This window comes from Apis mellifera, linkage group LG4 (genome assembly GCF_003254395.2).
Source record: "Apis mellifera strain DH4 linkage group LG4, Amel_HAv3.1, whole genome shotgun sequence".
NCBI lineage: Eukaryota > Metazoa > Arthropoda > Insecta > Hymenoptera > Apidae > Apis > Apis mellifera.
The window spans coordinates 2,357,935-2,380,705 of record NC_037641.1 but is presented as its reverse complement, the minus strand read 5'-3'; the positions used below and the strand labels follow the sequence as shown (position 1 = coordinate 2,380,705).

Sequence of the window (22,771 nt, the reverse complement as noted above, 5' to 3'; positions counted from 1 at the left end):
GCTTGTCGCGTGTGGGCGCGCGTGCGGCGGCGGATTCGAGGCTATATTAATGAGATGGGAAGAAAAGAGCCACAAGTGGAAAGAATCAGGAAGGAAATAAAGAAAAGAAAGATTGGGAATGCGAACAGGACGTGAAAAGAACAAGTCTTCTCGATCAACCGAAGCTGCGAGCTTTTTCTGAGGCTTTTCCTCTGAGAAGCATTTTCACAAACAAAGAACAAATTTTGATAAGAATTCGATCTGCATGCAAAACGTATGATTATCTTAGAATTCGTTGCAATACGCAAATATAAACGAGTCAGGGAAAGGTCATCAGCTTCGGTCTAAGTGGGTCTTTTTTGTGATGGATTTCATGATGGACATTATTAATCGAATGATGATAGTTAAGGAGAGAAGAGAGGAAGGATTATCTAACGACATGTGTATGTCCATACGTTAGGTGTGGATAGACGTGGAAATGTGCCGTCCGACGTCACCCACTACGCTCTCGAGACTCTGTGTCGGCGCGTGTGCGTCTAGCGAGTCCTCGCTCCCCGCCAGGACGGTGATCTCCTCCGATCCCTCGTGCAACGAGGGTGGAATAGATGGTCGTACCTCAACAACCAAATCATCGCTGGTGCTCCGTCGTTTTCGCGATGAGCTGGCCGTGTCAGTCACTTTCACGGTGCTCAGAACAGTGCTAAACTCCCCTGGCCTCCTACCGGATACATACAACGTCACCACACTCAACTCTTCTCTAGGTGCGCTATCCTCTTTTCTATCGTTTGATTTGCCCCGGCTATTTCTCATTCTGGACGACTTTTGATATTCTTGAACATCTTCCTCCTCATCAGAATATTCATAGCTATCATGTTTGTAATCCGAGTCAGCTGGCTGATGCCTTCTCTCGACTTCACCGGGCAAAGTATTGCTCTGGGTGAATGGAGGAGCAGCGAATAAAGGGTCCAATAGAGGATTTGTGTTTTTCTGAGGCTGGGGTTGCTGAAGTAACAATAATAATGAGTTCAAATTCGCAGCTGGCAAAGCCGCCGTGGGTGTGACCACTACTGTGTCTGTGATGAACTCTGTCGCAGTCACTATATCCGTCGAAGTATCCACCAGAGTCGTAAGGATTTCCTTGCCACGAAAAGTGAGCGGGATCACAGTACTTTGTTGTTTGGTAATCGTGGTCACATATGAGGTGGTACGAGTATTGTATTGCGTGGATGGTGTACCTTGGGGTTGAAGCAAAGGATTCGCTTGGCCTAACTGACCAAGAAGTAATTGCGATAGAAGGATGTTTGCTAGAGGCGCGTTTCCAGGAAGAGTAGGTTGTACCGTGGATACCACGTTTTCTACGGAATAGACGGTCGAAGGTACAATCACTGATTGTGAGGCTCTTCGACCACCTAGAGTGGTCAACGTATAGGAGACACGAGTAGTGGGCGTCTCGTGAAGCAAGAATCGCGTTATCTCAGTCTGACCTTGAGGATTTGTACCAGTTATCTCGCTAACAATCACCATTAATGGTTTGCCGTTCCCACCTGTCACTGTACTATATTGAGATGGACTTAGGACTTCGGTACTAGGTTGCGCGGTAATGATATTCCTGTGCTCTGTGATACCATTGTTGACCACGGGAATTGTGACTTCAGTGGGCACGTAATGGGTGACCGTAATGGTACCATCAAAGTCTGGATATACGGTGGGCGCTTCTCTAATATCCTCCAGAGATCCTCTTGTTCTGCTGGAAGAACCTCTTCGATTACTATTTCTGTTGGAAGTTCTCGAAGAACTGCGACTAGAAGGAGGTACGCGTCTTGTGCTAGTTGATTCTGAAGATTTATTCGAACCATTTCGCAATCGTGGAGGTCTTACATTGTTGCTGTTGGATCTTCCATTCGATCTAGATGTAGATGAATTAGGTCTTTTGTAACTCGATCTGCTAGAAGTTCCGTCTTTCTCTCTTAACGTAAATTGTCTACCATTGCTAGAGGTTGATGTCGGTTTTATCCTAGAGGAAGTATTTCTGTCACCATTATTCCCCTGTTTCGATCTATTTCTAGCCTTATTCTGATTCAATTCTGCAGACTCTGTTGATGTTTTCTCAAGATTGTTAGATGATTTCGTTGGAGATCTGGACACTGTTAGAGACCTTCCACGATTATTGTAACGAGCAACAGGTTTAGAATTAGACTTTGAAATTTCTTCTTTGCTGGATACGTTCTCGCTTACATCTGATTTTTCTTCAGATTTCAAACTTGACTGACTCGGCCTTCTAAATCTATTGGTCAATGATCTCAATTGACTCGCTTGTCGACGTATTCTTCGCCTAATAAACGGTCTGATTTGTACAGTGGGTCTAATGGATTTATCAGAACGACGATTAATCCTATCTTCATGTTCAGAACCTTCGTAATCGTTATCAACTATTTCTTCTACAGGCTCATCTTCAAAATTCTCTTCTCCTTCGGTTTCCAAGTCCTCATTAGGCTCTATTTGCTCTTCGATGGGTAATTCCTGTTTTTTTCCAAATAGACTTCGAGGCGGAAACAATCCAGCGTTACTTTGCCTTGGTCTCGTCGATATTGGAGTGTTTCTTCCATTGGTTCTGGTGTTAGTTACCTTAGAAAGAGTAGGTGAAGTTGGTCTGTTCAAATTTCCGTTTCTCCTTATAGTTGTTGGTGATTTGGGCGTTGTACCAGTTCTTCCAGAATTATTCAAACCAATTGGCCTACGGAATCTTAATAAGGGATTTGTGGATTTTTTTGATGATTCTGTAGTCGTTTGCAGAGGCGTTGTCACAGTTTCACCATCTTCTGCATCATCGGTATAAGGAGTTTCTTCAGTAATCAAAGTAGTCGTTGTGAATTCATTAGCATCGTTCTCTTGATCGTCATGTTTAACCGTCGATTGACCTCTTAATAAAGTAGACGACGGTCTAATTGGTGATCTATATCTGGTGGAAGCTCCAGGAAAAGCAGAACTCGAGCCACGAGATGCAGGTCTAGCAGATGATCCTCTAATAGATGTTGACCCACGTCTATTACCTTGAAAGACCGAAGATGGAGATATTCTGGACTGAGGCCTACCTCTGGTGCTTCCGCTTATAGTTGAAGAGTATGAACTAGCTGTATTTGGAGAACCTCTCCTTCCAGCAAATCTCCTAGATCCTGATGGAGACAAAGTAGAGGAATATGGACCTATCGGAGAACTAACTCGACCTCTGGATGAAGCGAATCTATTACCTTTTCCAGCCAATGTTGCAGTTATCGTAGGTGTTATGTCTGTTCTAGTAATGGTTGTTGCACCTTGAGCACCTTTCCGTTTCGGATTAAACGTAGGTCTATTTCTAGATGCAAATGGTCTGATTACCGGAGTAAACGTTCTTTTTCTAGTAGAGAAGGTCAGTCTGGATTTTTTTTTAGAACTTTGTCCATCTTCCCCTTCTTCATCCTCTTCTTCACTTTCCTCGTTCTGCTCTGAATCTTCGTCTTGATCTAGAGATTCCGTTGTATGTTCTTCTGATAGAGATGATTGAATTACTGCAGGTGAAGGTGAGATCTCCGGGATCTCAGTAGGCTTGGTAGGCGGAAAGGTCGAAGTAGGTGAAATATTTTCTGTTGGAGTAGCAGAAAAGAAACTAGAAGTACTCTCTATGATCTGGGCATATCTACCCTCGATACTGGTTCCAATCACTTTTGATTGATAAAATGTAGTAGTTCCATTATTTTCGATCTGTCCTTGAATTAACCTTACCAGACCAGTTTTGTGACCATGAGCAGGTGAAATAGTTGCTTTTCTCTCCTCGTTTATCTTTGTACTCGAAGTACTTTCGATGACTTTTGCATATAAACCATCTAATAATGTTCCAATTTGCTTCGTGGTAAAGTAAATCGTAGTGATTTCATCAGCATCTATTACAGTGCCTTTATTCATCGATAAAATACCTGTTGGTAGCAAGACTGGAGTGGTTATAGACGATGGCAAAGATGGCGTTTCTACTTTTGTTGAACTTTCCACAACTTGAGCATATAATCCATCGATATATGTACCATGAATGTCCGTCATATAATGAGTGGTAGTACCATCATTAACTTGGCTAGATCTGATCGTTGAGATTAATCCAATCTTTAGAAGTTCGCTAGTTTTTGAGGGTGTAATTGATTTTTCTTCAGTTGCTATGGTTTGTTTGAATACTGGTCCATCAATTGCTCTACCAGTTGCCTGTTGTTGGGTGACAATAACTTCAGGTATGGAGACACTTGTGACAGTTTCCAGTCTGCTGTTCATAATCGTTTCGTTACCAATATAGGAAGTTGTGTAGTAAGTATAAGTAGTATAATACGTGGTAGGTTCAGGTAAAATCGTCGTGGATTCTACAGTATTCTCGAAAGATGACGAAATAATATCTTTGGAAGTTATAGTGCCTGATTTTTCGCCCTTGGAATTTTCAATAGGAATAGCAGCTGAAGGTGTCACTTCGTTATCAGCAGTGACTTTGGATTCTTTTTCATTGATTAGACTATCACTACTATCTTCAATGTACAATGTCATTGGTCTATAAGTCATGATTACACCTAATTCTACAGTAGGAGTAGGTAACACTCCTGGAGTAATAACATTGCTGACAGTTTCTTCACGACTAGTGGTAATGGTATCGCCATCTTTATAGAACGTTGTCCAATAAGTGAATGTCGTAAAGTATGTAACTGGTAAAGTACTTGTCTCCATGGGTACTACTGCTGTTGGCCTGATAGTCTCAGTTACCACATTGGTAACCGTCTCTAATCGACTCACCACATTTGATTCATCACCTTTGTACATTGTCGTGAAATAAGTGAAGGTAGTGTAACTCGTCTGAAGCAAAAGCGTTGGTATTGGTTCTACATCATGATGATTTGATTCTGAAAATTCTTGATCTTCGGGAACTGCGTTTCTCTTATCCATCACGTCTAATACTGTACCTCCTCCAGAACTAGAAGATGATACCACGTCAGTGATCATAGATCCTAAAACTTCTCCTTCGATTGGTGAATTTGGCGTCACCTGTGCGTTTACTTCGAAACCTCGAAACAAATTTTCTGTAATTGGTTGATCTTCAAAAGTACTTGGATATTCTGTTGTAGTCTCTGCTTTAGCCTCAGGAACAATTGTACTCTCTTCGTTATGAGTAGTTCCGTGTTGTTGAACTTTTTTGGCAAGAAGAAACGCTTCTTCTTGCGATTTTTGTCTTTGAATAGCTTCCAAATATGCCAAGATTTCTGGAGGAGGTTTCTTAACTGGTTCTTCTATTGGTGGAGATGATTTCTCAGTTTCTTGGACAAGTGACATTATAGCGGTTGGTTGAATAGTTTCTGTTACTACATTGGTGAATACTTCTGTTCTTGTTTCTACTTCTGTCTCGTCGTCAACAAATATTGTAGTATAATATGTGTATGTTGTGTAATAGGTCTTGATCTGTTTCCTCACTTCTTCAGTTGGCAAAATTGGAGTTGGACTGGGTTCGATTTCAGGAATCATTTGTTTTATATCTTCAACTTCTTTTTCAATAATTATTCCCGATTCTGTTGGAATATTCTGATCAGTAGTGATATCTTGTTCTTGCAATGTTGTAAGAGTATCCTCTGTTACTTGTTCTAAAGTTGTTGGATATTTTTCAGTCTCTTCCTCACGTTCAAGAGTTGTTGAAGGCAAACCATTGTCTGAAATTTTCGTTGGTAATATTAAAGTAGATTCATCTTTCTCGAACAACCCTGCAACTACCGCAGACACTCCATTTGGACCAACAGTCTGAGTGATCACATTCGTTTCTACGACTTCGCGACTAGAGATACTGGAAGTACTTTCCTGGAAAAAAGTAGTCAAATACGTATAAGTAGTATATAGAGTCTTAAAGATCAACTCTATCTCTTCATCCTGTTTAGTAGTCTGCTCCTCTTCAATTGCTTGACTCATATCAGGAGTGGTTTTGATCGATATAGGTTCAGTAACGGCCGTAGGAACAATGGAGGATATTGTTTCACTTGGTAGAATAAGTTCCGTCAAATAAGTAATATCTGAAGACACAACTTCTCTGGAACGTATGGAAGTCGTAGTCTGATCGCCATTAGGAATGAAGAAAGTGGTATAATAGGTAAATGTTTTGTACACTGTGGAAGGAAGGAGTCTGGTAGCCAAAGAGATTTTTTCTTCCTGTTCAAACTCGTGTTCTTTGTGATCCTGATGTTCAAGATTGTTTTTCGAGCTACTACCTTTGATACTACGACCTTGAGGATCTCCACGAACTATATCGTTAGGGATCTCATCATCCAAAGTTGGAGCAATCGATTCTGTGGTACCAAGTACTACTCTTCTTGCGCTCTCCAAAATATCTTTCAATGTCGTTAATGCAGAATCAGTAGTATCTTTGAATGGAGTAGTCAATTCGTTCATCTCTGGTGGAACTTCCTCACTAGTAGTGATTATTCTTGGTGTGGTGCCTGTTGTCATTTGCAATGTGGTGTCTTGTTCTTCATCAGACTCAGTAGCAGTTGTTCCATAATCCATAGTAGTATCCTCAGCATCATAAGTAGCAGTAGCTTCATCGGGGAAAAAGTATACGTTCGATGAGGTATGGATAATTTGAGCGTAATTTGTACCGATATAAGTACCATAAATCAAACTCTTATAATGAGTAGTAGTACCATCCTGAGAAGTAGTAGAATCTAGGACTTTCAAAAGTCCTGTTGGCTTTACTGAATCAGTTTCAACATCTGGTATTAGAAGAAGAGGTTCCGTGGATGTCGTTGAAGATTCTTCGAATTCTTCTGTAACACTAGGTTGAATATTGGCTCTGTTGATAGCATCCAATAAAGGATCACCCGTTTCGCTACGCGGATCAGATGTACGTCCAGGATGTTGTTTGGTTTTTTCTTGACCAATAATTACGCTAGTAGGCCTAATCTTTACAACCGCAATTCCATCGTCAGGTCTTAAAGTCGCATCACCTTTAATCGTGGTAGCTGGACGACCAATAGGCGCTGGTGATGTACTTGGTGAGAAAACTATAACCGTTTCACCAACGGTAGTGGTGAACTCGGCGAATCCATGATACGTTACGGTTGCTAGAGGTTTTAAATCCAATTTCCTCTGCACGGAAGCTTTGGCTTGAGGCTTGAAAATTTTGGGCAATCTGGGTCTAAAATTCTTTGGCTGGTCCTCTTCGAGATTATCGAAATTATTAGTTACGTATTCGTGTGTCACTGTATAAGTCGGAAGATTATCAGCAGGTCTGATCTTCGCAGGTTTAAATCTCTGTGAATCTGATCCCATTTCTCTTCTACTAAATATATCATTCTCTCTAGATAATTCATCCAACTTCATCGAAGACCTTCCTTCCCCACTCTGATTATCAGAATCTCCTTCTAATCCAGAATTTTCAATGTCCTTCAAAGCTTTAATGGGTGTGTTATCAAGAGCCACCTTGAGTTGCCAATCATCATCAGTAGTTCTCGAAGGATAAACTACATATGGCGTAGGAGAATCTGGCGTAAATTCCTTGTCATAGAATACCCTACTAGATGTAGCCAATATTTTAGCATATACACGACCATTATCCAATGTGGTACCGAGTATCTGAGTGGCGAACTCCGTACTGGCGCCATCTTGGACGAAGGTTCGCGCGGTTTTCGTTAATAAACCGACTGGAGGAATGGATTTGCCAGGTCGTGCCGAAACTAGGAGGACCGTGGTTACACCTGGAGACGGTCATTGAGCATGGAACATGTCAGGAGATAGTTCAGGATTATTCAAAAGCACCAAGGGACAATCGCCGCACGGGGAGCACGTGTTTCGATGAGCGTTATACAAATTTGCATTAATGGTCACGTATTCGTTAGAAGAAAAAAAGAAATCGTCCAAGACATATATAGTAAATTCGTTTAAGTCATTGAATAGTCAAAATCGTCAGTCAGTATCGGTTTCAGCCAATCAATTTTTCATTTGTTTTATAAAAATGTACACATATATATTATTTTTTCCCCAATTTTTGTTTGTTTGATTTGATATTTGCATTAAATAATGTAGGTCGTCGGAGAGACGGAGTGGCGGACGGACGTTGGAGGCAGACGGCATCCAGTTGTTGAGAAGAGTTGTAGGCGAGGAGCAGGCGGGAGCAGTAACAGAAACAGAAAAAAAGAGACAGACGATCTTAGTGGACGAATCATTCTGTTGGTATTATAGCGAGCAATCTGCTACGTCCCCGTTTTATTATTACGTATAATAGTCTATGCTCACGAGTATCGATTTCCGATCGTTATATGTTCACGAACCCAGAATGGTCGTTGTTCCGTACCATGCCATCGGAAACGGGACTATGTGAAACGTGCGCGGGAAAACGATAGTAAAAGGCGCCCAGACGTTAAAAAAAATAATCAAATATATTATATATATATTATGTGTGTATAGTATAATATTTACAGCTCGAGAGACCTGAGAACTTGTTTCAGAATTTTGCTTACGATGGAACTAAATGGAAGCTTTTTTAATTCATTTTAAATTTACAAGGGTAATTTAAAAAAATTCTAGATTTAATACTTACATATCGATAACATTTAAATTATTAAGTTAGAATATTATCGTTTGAAAAATTTATCTGTGACAAATAGATATGAAAGTTATGAAAGATTTTATCTATATATATTAATAATGATTTATAATATATAATAATATATATAATAATAATATATAATTTATATATAATAATAATAATAATGATTTTTTTAATGCGATTATAAAATGTTTCTAATAAAGTTATTGTTATTAATTTAAAATTATTTTTATACGAAATGAAGTTATATAACAATATTTAATATTTTTTATTATTGTCTATAAATATACTAACAAACTTTTCTTATGTAAGTAAGATAATTTCAAAACGAAAAAGGAATTGTAATATATATTGTAATATATTCATTGAACATTTTTAGTCGATTTTAACAATTGAAATAAATACAAAAGTTGATACAAAAATTGAAACTTATTTATTAAGATATAGTAATTCAATTTAATTAAATGAAGTAAAAATTTGAATTGTTTATAACTTATTAAATAAGATAAATATCTTAATTGATATTTTTGTATATTTACTTTTATCTCGGCTTCTACAATCTTTCAAACATGTCTCATGACAATATTAATATCTTATATATGACTATAAACTTAGTCTTTTCAAATATTAAGTATATCATTGTTATTCATAGCCTTAAATATCCTATAAATTCTCTTTTGAAAAAAAAATTATGACTGACTCTTTAAACCATTGCTTAGATCGTAAACTTAACAAGTAAACTTAGAATTGTTAATTTCAATAATGATTTCGTTCGTATTGATTCCCATAAATAAATTGCCTTCGTATACTCGTTATAACATACCATTATTTGTTCTTCATTTAATTCTTACTTTTCCATTGTGTTTTGCATGTTGTCAAATTGTATTAAATTTATTCATCCTATTCCATTTTTATCAAATCGATTAATCAAGTCTCTCGAGACTTCGTATTTACTGTAAGTCATTGGTCAGGAATTTCAAACCCATTTACCCACGGAAAATTTAATGCAAAGTGACACGAACAAATAAAATAGAGAAAACAAAATAGTATTCGAAAGAATGAGAAATAAAACAAAAAGTAAAATAAAAATAAAGAAACAACATAAACATAAAGAAAACATATACGTATTTCAAAATAAGTATAACATCTGATTATATACACGGCCGCACCTCGCGTCGACACGCACAATGCAAGTTTTTAGAGATAGAACGATCAGTTTTAACTATGAGAAGAGAAAGGCCAGATAGCGGAGACAAGAGAAGAAAGCGAAAGAGAAAATCGTTGTCGATAGAATTACATTCGAATATGATATTAATTTTTAATGAAAAATACGATATGACAAACGAAATATATAAAATACGATTAACGAAATATATTAAATTGAGTCTACGATGAAGAAAAAAATAAAATCATATTCGAGCGAAATTCCAAAGGAAATAAATAAAAATTGAATGCAAATAGTTACAGTTTCAAAAGATGGAAGGCTTACCTTGCAGATCCCTCTCTATCCTAGCTGGTCTGACTTCTGTCAACGATCCATTATCTATAAACAAAAAAATATATTTTCAAGATATATTCATATATTATATTATTTATATACTTTTAGAATTTTTTTTTAAATATGAAAGAATGTAGACATTATTAAAAATTTTTATATAATTATTATATATTATTATATTATTTTAAATTCGATTATTTTTTTTGTATCTTTTTATTCTTTTCTTAGGAAATTACAATAATTTATATTTAATAATAATATTTTAATGATAAAAAAAGTTTTTATTATATTTTTTTATCATTCTAATATATAAATTTCATATAAATTTAATATATAAATTCATATGATTTATGATTTTTTTATGAAAAATTATATTACATTTATCTTTATAATATATATATTTCAATGATAATTATTTTTATAATATTTCAATGACACTAGAGAATTTTATTTTTTAATCTTTTAATAAAAATGAAAATTTTCTATTATTTACATATAAAAAAACAATTTATTCAGATATAATTCTATAAAAAATTTATATATTTAATACCGATCAAGAATATTTAACAACACTTCACATAAAAGAAGCAATATATGATGAAGAAATATTCTCGAAGATCGATATAATATCAATATAATAAATACATAGAAATAAATGATTAAATACATAAAATAATACTCTGAAAAAACATTATCTTCTTTAATAAAAAATCTCGTTTAATAATTCATAATAATATGTAAAAATGTATTATAAAAATGAATAGCTCTAAGCAATATAATTAACATAAATAAATATATTTCATAATAACTCTAAGCAATACTATTACTAACAGATGCTAATTGCTCTACAACGTAATATAATTTGCAAAATAAAACTTTGAAGATCATAATTATTTTATATATTTTATTCTATATATTTTTTAATAAAAATTTCATCGCATCATTTATTTATATTTCTACAAAAATCAGTCCCGTTTATCTATCGTTAAACCTTATCTTTTATATGAAAGTGCATATATATATATATATATATATATATATATATATATGCATAATATATGCAAAGAATATATAGAAAATATATTATATAGAAATATGTTTATTTAAACTTTTTAAACAATTCATAGAACTAGTTTATTGATATAATATGTAATTCTAAATATATAAAATATCCTATAAATATTTCAATATTAGAATTTTATAAAATTTATTATATAAGAGATAAGGAATATGTAAATATAATATTCTGTTGATGCTTTCATATAATTTGATTTTTTATATAATTTGTTGAACTATCTATACTGTAAATTAATAATTTTTAGGCATATATGAGTTACTATTTTTTTTATAAAGAATATTGTGTTGTATTGTAATAGTATGTATTAAAAAATGTTTAATATCATTTAAAAAAAGAAAATTGATTTTTCAATCTTTATATGTTCACTCGAAAGAATTAACATATTTATTAAAAATTAATAAATTAATAATAAAATATGCTTTTCTACATTCAACTTTCATTAAAAAAATAATAATAAAAATTGAATAAAGTAATAATAAAGAAGAGAAAATTAAGAAATTAAAATGAAATATTTTGTATTCTATAAAAAAAAAAGAATTATATTATTATTATAATAATATATAATATTATAATATATTATATAATATTATAATATTATATAATATATTATATATTATTATAATAACATATAAATTCATAATCATTTCATTAACAAATTACAAAAAAAAATATAAAATGATTAAAAATTTGTTTTCATTGCATACTATATAATGTCGGAATGAATACTGCCAATATCTATTTTATACATTTATAGAAACTTATATTTACTTAATTACTGAAATTATTATATATAATTTAAATTATATATAAATTTTGAAAAATATACGTACAAAAATTAATAGAATATGTTGTATGATATAGAACAAAAAATCCAGAATATAATATAATATAATTTAAATGTATTTATAAAAATCTATTTTTACAAATCAGTTTAATAATATATGTAGTTTTTGATGAAATTTTTTTGATGAAAAAGAATACTTAACTAAAAAATTTATTTCTATATAATATCAAACAAGAAATTAATTTCTTGTAATTTCATTTTTATTACAATTTATAAATACAATATTTATGTAAGCATATGTTTATTACATATATACATATTCTTATAACATACTTTTCTTATTTTTAATTAAAAAATATACTAAAATCTCTAGAAAAAAATCTGACAAATCTATTTTCGTTCGACAAATCGTTTTTCGTTCAAATAATTTACATTTAGATAAATAAATTTATTTGATATGAGTTTATTACTTAAATAATAATAATAAGTAAAATTTTGGTTCAATAAGAAAAATCATTATAGATTATTTATTCATTCATATTTTAATTCTATAATTAAGTCTATTACTAATTCTAATAATTACATCACAGAAGTTATTTTTTCAATTCTAATATATATTCTAATATAAATAAATTATACTATATTATATATGTAAATTATTTTTTTTATTGAAATTAATGTTAATTGATATTTATACTGTTATAGAAAAAATTGTTTTACATATATCTTATTTTGAAATTATAAATTATTTACGTCAAAAATTATAAATTATAAATTATTTATGAAATTATACATATTTATATATTTTTTTATATATTATTTACATTTATATATTGCAATTATTACAAGAACTATTTAAATGATATTGAATTTATTATACTACTTTATACATATAATTAACTAATACATATAATTACTAAATACAAGTAAATTATATTTTATTTCATTTAGTTTTGTTTATTTTATATTTTTAATGATATTTTAATAGTTAATAGTTGATATTACTTGATATACTATTTTGATATTACGAAAAAAAAATGATGAAAAAATATTTCATTACGAAATAAGAATATGTATAAATATTTTGTAGCTATTATACATGAAATTTTATTATTATTATAGAAATATTAATTTATTATTCTAGAAATATACACGAAATATAAAATATATGCAAAGCATACAATAAATATTTTCAGTTACATAATTAAGTACATACATAAATCACATAAATAAAATTTTAACGACATCATTTTGTAATAATGTTATCTTCATCTTCCATTTTCATTTTTATATTCGATTATAATGAAATATAACAAAAAAACAAAAAATAAGATCTCATAAATATCTCATAAATCATGGATAATGATGCAATGTCAATTTAACGCCATTCAGATTTCATTCTTCAGAATTCAACAATGACAAAGTATACCACGAATCGTTTTAGAATAGGATTCTATCGCAAAATAAGTAAACCAGCGAGGAGACAAAGTCTAGATTATGGCAATGCACGCATGGAATGAAGATGGAGATCGAATCGAGAAACATTGAATAAGGTGTACGTATGGGAATGAGAGAAGAAGTTTCTTCGACGATGCTGAAGATGTCGTTCAGAGGCCGCGACGTACAGTTATCTGACCGACTCCTTTCTTCTTCACGCAAGAATCTTTTCCCTTCCGTCTCAACTCGTGCCACGTGCACACTGATTAAATCTATTTTATGTGCACAGAGTTCCGCATGAGTTTGATCGATTTGATTATATTATTATATAAGGTAATCTATTTTATATTATTTCCTATAAATGCAATTACATATATTTTTTTATATATTTATTTCTCTAAAAATGAATTATTTGTTTATTCGAAAAATGTTTTAAATAAAATTTGTTCTGTTTCAAAATAAAAATATATAATTGTTAAATTCAAAATATAAATTAAATTTATTTTATTTTATTGTATTCTTTAATCATCAATTGATCATCAATTGATGTATTACACTATTGCTATGAAAAAAACTGAAATGCTTTAATTTCAATTTTATAAAAATCGCATAGAAAAAAGGAAAATAGTATTCTTGTTAATCTGTAAAATTATTTCTCTTTTAAAATAGAGTAAATTCCATTTAATAATGATTTTGAAAAATACTAAAAAAAAAAATTTCCAATGTCACAAATATTAATAAATAAAAATATGTAAATTCTAAATTAATCTCAAATTCATTTCAAATTTTTTCAACTCAAAGCTTAAAAAAAAATTAGAAAATATTACAGAAAATATATTTAACTTAACTAGATAAAAATAAAAAAACATACAATTACAAATAATTCAAAATTCTAGATAAAAAAATCTATTATCTCAAAAATAATTTCAATAATTATCACCAATTTTATCCAAATTCTATTCAAATCATTAAATTCAAAATCAATCGTAAATTAACGATTTAAGTAACTTTCATTCCTCTAAATCACCAAAAATTCGATTGTAAACGATGCGAAATTCTATTACAACACTGTTGCCACTGTTATAATGAAATAAATAAATGAAAAGTAAAAATTCAACCAATTAATTCGTTTCTTGTATTATAATATACATGCGTGATCTACTCAGTATCATTAAATCGAACACCGTTGGAACGCAGCCGATCAAGCGGATTCTTTTCTGTATTTCATTCATTCGTTAAACTTGATTTGACGAGTTTACCAATTTCGTAGAATTTCGTTCGTCTTGAATAGCCGTCTTCGGTGACCCGGCCTGCCCTACTATCTGCCTTACCTGTTCACTCCCCGTTACCTTTTAACTTTATTCGAATCACTCTTACATAGAATCTTATGTTGATTCTCTTATAGTTAATTCTCTTACGTAGAATCAACTATCAAGTTGTTCGCCGAGACAATATTTTATGGTTGTAATTCGACAATAATTTGTTACATAATATTCGGTTTATTTGTGAATAAAATATAAATATATAAATCGAAAAAATATAAATGATACGAAAAAAAGGTTTAAATAAAAGTTGTTATATTATGGTATAAATAAATATTATTAATATTATGTAATTAATTATTTTTCTATAGATAATGATGAACAGAGATCACGTGAAGATCAATTTTAATTTTTTAAATGAAACTATATAATTTTTATTGCACATCGATACAATTGATTATTTTTTACAAAAAAAAAACTATTAAGCTATACATATGAAAAAATCTTTACTTTATGAAATATTGTAATTTGAAATTTATAAAAATTTTGATAATATATGAATAACAAAAATGCATGAACATACTATCATTTCGCATGTTTCTTATTTTTTTTTGTATGTTTTTTGAACTATAAATTATAATATGTCTTAAATTAAAGATTTTTCAATATAAATAGTAATTTTTTTTTTAATTTTTAGCTACATCAAATAGTTCAATAAAAATTATAATTTGACTATAATTTGAAAAATTAAAATTGATTTTCATATAATTTTTATGGATTTTTATTCACATACAGAGAAATTATTACATATTATACATTTATATTATATAATATATATTATATAAATATATACTATATATTTTTCTTCTAATATTAGTTTTATTTATATAATAAATAATTATTATAAACGAAATTAATTATATTTAAAATAACAATTTTTTACTGTAATATCTTACTATAATAAAAATTGGAAAAATTCTGAGTAGTTTAAATAGAAACAGGAGAAGAACAATACATTATATGACATCTTGTAGATAGTACTTGTAGATAATAGATCTTGTAGTTTTTTTCAATTCAATTTTTTTAGATAAATAATAGTAATTTATCAAAAAATCATGAAAAAACTTTAATATAATATTATAATTTTTTATAATTGAATTTATGTAAAATAAAATTATTTTATAAATAAATATGAATAATTTTGCAACATATATATATATTTGAATGAAATATTTACAAAATATTTTTTATATATTACTTGAATATTTAAATTTATTTTTTAAGATTTTTTTCTGAACTTTATTTTTATAGCTGCATAAAATGAGTTTACTAATGATTATTATTCAAGAGAATTTTGTCAGAATTTGTCATTTATTATTATTACTAATAAATATTTATATTAAATTATATCTATATTTCCTTCAAATGCAAATACAAAAATTCGATTATAAGATATTCTTATTTAAGAGGGATATATCGTAATATATTTTCATATTTCCTATTAAAATAATCAGGAGAATCATATATATAATCAATATATAATTTATTTAATATATAAAATAAATGTATAATAATCTAAAATTAAAAAAAAATATAAATGTTTTAAAACAATAGCATTTAATTTTCTTTTTATATGAGATTTTTGTATAATATAAAATTTTTGAAAAAAATAATGTAAAAAACAAAAATAATTTTAATTTTTATATTGATATATTTCGATTTAACACAATTCAAATAGCAATATTTTATAAAGATATAAAATATATTTAAAAAAAAATATTTCAAAAAAAATAATAATAATAAAATATATTTAAAAAAAAATATTTATAATTATCATTTTCTAGAACAAGACAAGTTACAAAATGATAATGAATATTTAATTAATTTCACATGCGTGGGTTTTTTATTACTGATATATTCTTTTCTTTGAAAAATAAATATAAATATGTACATATTATTACATTTATTTTAAATAAATATTTAAAATAAATTTGTTGTTCGCATTAAATTTTTAACTACTCCTAAATTTATTCATACATATTTTTTCTTACATTTCTTTTTTTTAGAATTTTAATTTTTACCGCAAGATAAATTTTGATTATTTTCATTAATTGATAGAAAATTATTTTCTTATTTCTTTTTATCTCAACGACATTTGATTTTATATTTCTTCTTTAATATATTTTCAAAATTATTTTCAAAAAAAATATCTTTACGTATAAATCCATGATTTTTTTTAAATCGTTTAACTTATCATTTAATAAATATTTAAATAAATATAGCGATAAATTAATTTCTGATATTCGAATTAAAAAAAAATTGAGAAAAATTTGAATATCAAATCCAACTTAATATAGAATTACAAAGAGTTTATTTTGAAACCAAACGATCAATTTCCCTCGGTTCATAATCACAGTTATTCTACTGAAACTCGTGTTTCAAACGTTCCCAGAGATTCGCATTTACACTCAAGCTCTTTTATTACAATATTACAGTGCCCACAATATTACGGTAAACAGAGCGTATAAACTATCTTTCAATATTATGGTAGATGATTATGAAATCTTGACCAGCTGACGATATTCATCGAACAAGATCGATCAGCGTCTTCTTTAATTGCTAAGTACTCAATCTTTAGCAGTCTCTGCAAATTCTTTTGATTAATGTCTCATGAAATTATCGATATAATGATGAGATCTATAGTTCTTCTAGAAAATTATATTAGAGAAACTATAGAAAGAACATCATTGAAATTGGATAAAGAGATTAAATTTGCATAATTATGCTATTTACTATATATCATTTTTTAATGTTATTAAGATATTTATTTGGTTATAGTGAAATATATATAAACATTAGAAATATAAATTTCATTTTTTATTACTTTTTATTATTTAATTGTAAATGAAATTTTAATATGATCTAAAAGAATAAATAAATAAAAAAAGAATAAATAATTCCATAAAAAATAATATTTTAATTGAATTCAGATGTTTACAAATTATAATTAACTTGTAATCAATGTTTAAATCATTTTGTTAATTTTAAATATTTTTTTATTTTTCATATTTTATTTTTTACTTATTATTGAAATTGCTTTAATTTTAATTAATTTAAAATATTCTAATGAAATCTTTTTAGAAAATTGATTTAGTAATTTTGAAAAACACTAAATTATAATATTAAAAGTATTATTATAGAATAATAAATTTCTCATAAAAAAACAGTATTCAAAAATTTAAAAAGAATATTATTATACTCTTTGAAAATAAAGAATTTTTTTTAAAAATAGAATTCTTAAAACTAGCGTTCTAATAAATTGTTAAAGAAGAAAAGGATTATTTTATACTCTTCATATACTTTCTATTCCCAACATATTTTACAATACATATCTTACAAAAGTACTCATAAAAATACAATAGATACAATCTCTTTATATTTCGTTAATTGACTTCCTTAATAGTTCTCGAGTTCTTTTTCATGAATCTTTTTAAAATTTTTTTCAAAAAAGGATTTTAAAAGTCCAAGAGCTCAAAATTTATCAAAAGACAACGATCAAAAGTTGACGGCAACAAGATGACATCCGGTTATCCAACCGATGGCCAACCACCGGTAATCAACTATCGAGATCGACGTACTCTCATGGTTCGAGGTCATCCTCGTCCAGGTGCATTGGGTCACCTGGTCGACTCCGTGTCGCCCTTCTTTCTCTGACGTTCTGGCCTCAGGCCAATCAGGGGCCATTTCACAATCGCTGCCAAAGGGGCCATGATGCTGTTCAATGATCGATAACGATCCTTCATAGGTTTTCGTATTTCACAAACAAAACGGAAAAAGATATATTCGAAATTATAACAATTATAACAAATTATATTTCTTTGAAGAGAATTTTAAAACAAAATATCGGAGAAAATTTTTAGAAATTGCTTAGTTAAAGATTAGAGAAAGAAGAGATAATTTCAAATTAGAGAGGAAGAAAGTTAAAGATTATAAGATGTTTTATAGAAATAAATATTCCTATTTAATTATTTTTGTTGTTAATATCAATTTAAAAGTTAATATCTTTAATATATTATAATTAATTATATTATAATATTACAATATATTTAATATAATATAAATTTATATATATGTTCATTACAGAATCTAATTAATTAGATCCAAATATTTAAGAATTTTAATTAATTTAATAATATCTGATATTATTAATATATTGTCATTGCTAAATATTATTAATATTATTAATATTTGACTACTAATATTTGATAATATAAAATTGAGATGTAAAATATGAGGAAAAAATACTTCATTGAAAAATAAGAATATACTAATATTTTCTATAATCAATGTATAAAATACATTAGAAATTGCTATTTAATCATGAAACATATAGAATATATGTAAAACATACAAAATATACAAGTATATTTTTAAAATCTTCTTATAAAAACCTGTCTATTTAGTAACATGTATTGTCATATTATGTATTATATATATATATATATATGTATATACATATGATGTCTTTAATATTTTAAAATCTTAACAAAGATTTAAGTTCAATTATTTGATAATTAAAAAATTAACTAATTATAAAAATTTTATTAATTTATAAAAAGCAATTAGAACTTTGAATTTTTTCAATGATCTAAAAATAAAAAATGTTTCAAAGAATACTTTTAAAAAGTATTCTAAATAAGAATCAATAAATATTATTTTATTATTATAAAAATAGAATTATACTTCAAAGAATGTTTTTATAAATGAATATTAGATATTATATATTAATAAATTAACTCTATAAACAGAATTATATTTTAAGAAATATTTAACATTTCTTTTTTTGTAATTATATGTCAATTAAATAAAAACTAATATTTATTTACCAATTTTTCTTTTGATATTAGAAATATATCAGCGAAAGCAAGAATAGAAAAATTGAAATGTAGAATTTATTTGTGTAGTTGATTACTACATTCTCGATTATGCGATTGCAATTACATACATATTTGAATTATTTTTTCGCTAAGTTAAGAGAAATTTTTCGGGGATTCTATTTACCAGAAATCTCTTTTTCTTTGATTTCAGGCATGTATGATCTTTTTAGAAAGGAATTCAGTGTTTCAGGTGAATGCATAAGCGCTTCATCATATTTCTTCTTTATAACGGAGATCGATGAAGATGGTAAATAAAATTGGAACGTATTAATTGAAAAAGAGACTTGCAACTTTGTCTCAATTTAAGAATTTAATGCCAAAAGAAAGGGAGTTTAAACAACTAAATAAATGCAAAATAATTAGCAAATTTTAATGAAAAGCATCTTAAAAAAGATTTTTTTAAGTAATAAAATCGAGAAAGAATTATAAATTAATAAAATAACAATGAAGTAAAATTATAATATTGAAATAAATAAATAATATCCAAATCTGTTATAAAAATAAGTTTTAATTTCAATTAAAAATAGTTATAATCCACAAAATATAGTTAATATAGAATTTGACTATTAATGATTTTGTATATATAAAAATGCAATTTTTCTATGTAGAATATTATACAAAAAAAAAGTGATAAATTGAAACTCTTCAATAAAATTAATTAATGTGTAATTAATTATATATATAATTTTATAACAAAATATATATAAGCATATTTTATGTGCAAAATTTATTTGGAATTTTTGTAAATAATTAACTTATTATTAACTTAACTTCATTATTAATGTATAATATATATAATAATGATATTAATTATTTATTACATATATCATAGTTATCATAGATATATTCATATAAATAAAAAATTCTTCAAGATAATCAGGATTTTATTATCTGCACAAAAAATCTTGAATGGAAAAATATATTTTTTCAAATAATAAAAAATTTTTTTATTAATGTTTTCTTTTTTTTTTTATTTAAAGCTCTCAAATTTAGTTATTTAATATACATTAATTTTCAAAATAGTAACAAAAAATTAAAATTAAAATTTTCCATTACCTTTCTTATGAATAACAATAATATATATTTTATATATATTTTTTAAAAATCTATTACAATAAATACATAAAATTTTTCCATAATTTGAGATTTTTTTCAATTTTTGAAATAAAATATTTTTTTTAAATTTCACAATTATATTATATATTAATAAAATATAATTATAAAATAGAGAGAAATAAAAAAAGCAAAATTTTTTTGCGATTTCCAAATATAATTTGATAACGTACATATCTATTAACGTATATATATGATTTATAAAATTCAATTAACATTGTAAAAATAGATATGCAAATTATATATAAATTATATACAAGATTAACAATCAAAATCATTTTTCATATTTCACGAACATAGAAACGGATTAGAATCTAAAAATTACATTTAAAAACCAAGAAGAGTATTTGAAGTAAGTATAGATAATATCAAAAAATATATAAAAATGCGCCCTTCCTTACATCTGTTCTATTTTAATCCGACTTCGAATCACTTTGAAGCCTCTTTTACGTTTCGTACGAATTTTATGAACAATAAGCGGATCGTGAGACAGGTATCATCGAACGTGACCACGCATATACGATGCATGTCCGTTTCATACGGACGAAGTCACCGACACGTTGACCCTGAGGAAAACGTGTCGCAAGTTTCAACAATCTCGCCGACGCGACAACGTAACCCACTTGACTCGTTCTTCAATCGAAAACGCGAGATCTCACTTTCCGATGTGGACGATGTGTTTCTCATTTGATTCATGAATGATCTAATGGATGTACTCGATTGATATTCTATTTATATTTTTGTTGTTGTCAATAAATTATAAATGGATGCAAACAACAAGTAATTAATAACTTTGAAAACTTTTTTACATTTTTTATTTAGCGAAGTCGGAAAATTTTTTGTAAAAAAATTAAATTGAAATTACAAAAAAGATTTTATTGTAAAAAAAATTTTTTATCCAAATTTTTGTACTTAAACTAGAATTTTATATGATTAATTTTATGAGAGTTTATTAATAGAGTAAATTATTTTAAAAATAAGATTTTAAATTTTCAGTAAGGAAATTAAATTAAAATTGCAAAAGAGATTTTTATTTTTTTATTTACGATAGAATTTTATTTTTATTCAAATAGAAGTTTTATAATTCAAATGGAATTCAAAGAATTCTTAAAAATAAAGTTTGAAATATTTTAAAATTTCAAATATTTATAATGAAATTTCTAATAATCTGAAATAATAAGAGACATGATTGTTGTCAAAAAAATTTTCATATACTACAATATTACAAAAGAATAATAATAATTAGAAGAAGCAAAATATAAAATAATAAATGAAATATTCTTTTAATTATTTATAGATTTTTTTCTTAATATTAAGTTATACAAATTTTTTAATATTAAATATTTTTAGTATTAAATATTAATTATATTCTGTTTATTTCTCAAATCATATTAATCCTTTTTTTAAAGCTATAAATATAATAAATATTTTATAATGAAAATGTATCTTCATCATTATTTTCATTACATCTTCTTATTCATTACAAGAATTAAAAAATTAATATTATAATAATATAATATAATAATAATTAATAAAATATAATAATAATAATAAAATAAATTTTGAATACTATTATCCAAATATTATAAAATAATGGAATTTTTGGATGTTAAAAATTTCACTGTATTAGAATTGAGGAATTTAATTTGTATAAAAGTTTGTAATAAATAATGATTATTCGAAGAAATTTAAATTGAAAGATGTACTTCTATACTTATAAAATGCAATTAAAATCTAATCTTTGACTTGTGATTTATTGACAAAATTTTTGTAATTCTCTGATAGAAACTCATATATTAAAATGATATATTATTACGAAAATCGATTAAACATGCATCACAGAACGAAAAGAGCAATCCAATAAAATTCTTTGATTTGATCTTTCGAAATTGAAGATCTAGTTGAATAGACGAATTACACGACGAATCAATTTTAATTTTAATTAGCTATAATGTTATTAACTAACTTCTGTCTAAAGAATGTAAAATGTCTAAATACTTGATATGCGTGCGTTAAATCGTAGATGATAATCATCACTTGCTCAATAAATTTTCGCAATCGAAACATCGTGTATATTCGTTCATGATTATGAT

At 27.5% G+C, this 22,771-nt stretch overlaps 1 protein-coding gene across 1 annotated transcript in view; it reads right to left on the bottom strand.

Moving 5' to 3' along the window:
* The window catches only part of LOC409598, a 141,581-nt gene that overhangs the window by 24,952 nt on the left and 93,858 nt on the right, over positions 1-22,771 (bottom strand). Inside the window, exons 2-3 of the mRNA XM_016911874.2 lie at positions 10,059-10,112; positions 477-7,718 (exon numbers count right to left, since the gene is read on the bottom strand). Coding sequence (XP_016767363.2) covers positions 477-7,718; positions 10,059-10,112 — 7,296 coding nt within the window. The remainder of the gene's footprint in view (positions 1-476; positions 7,719-10,058; positions 10,113-22,771) is intronic.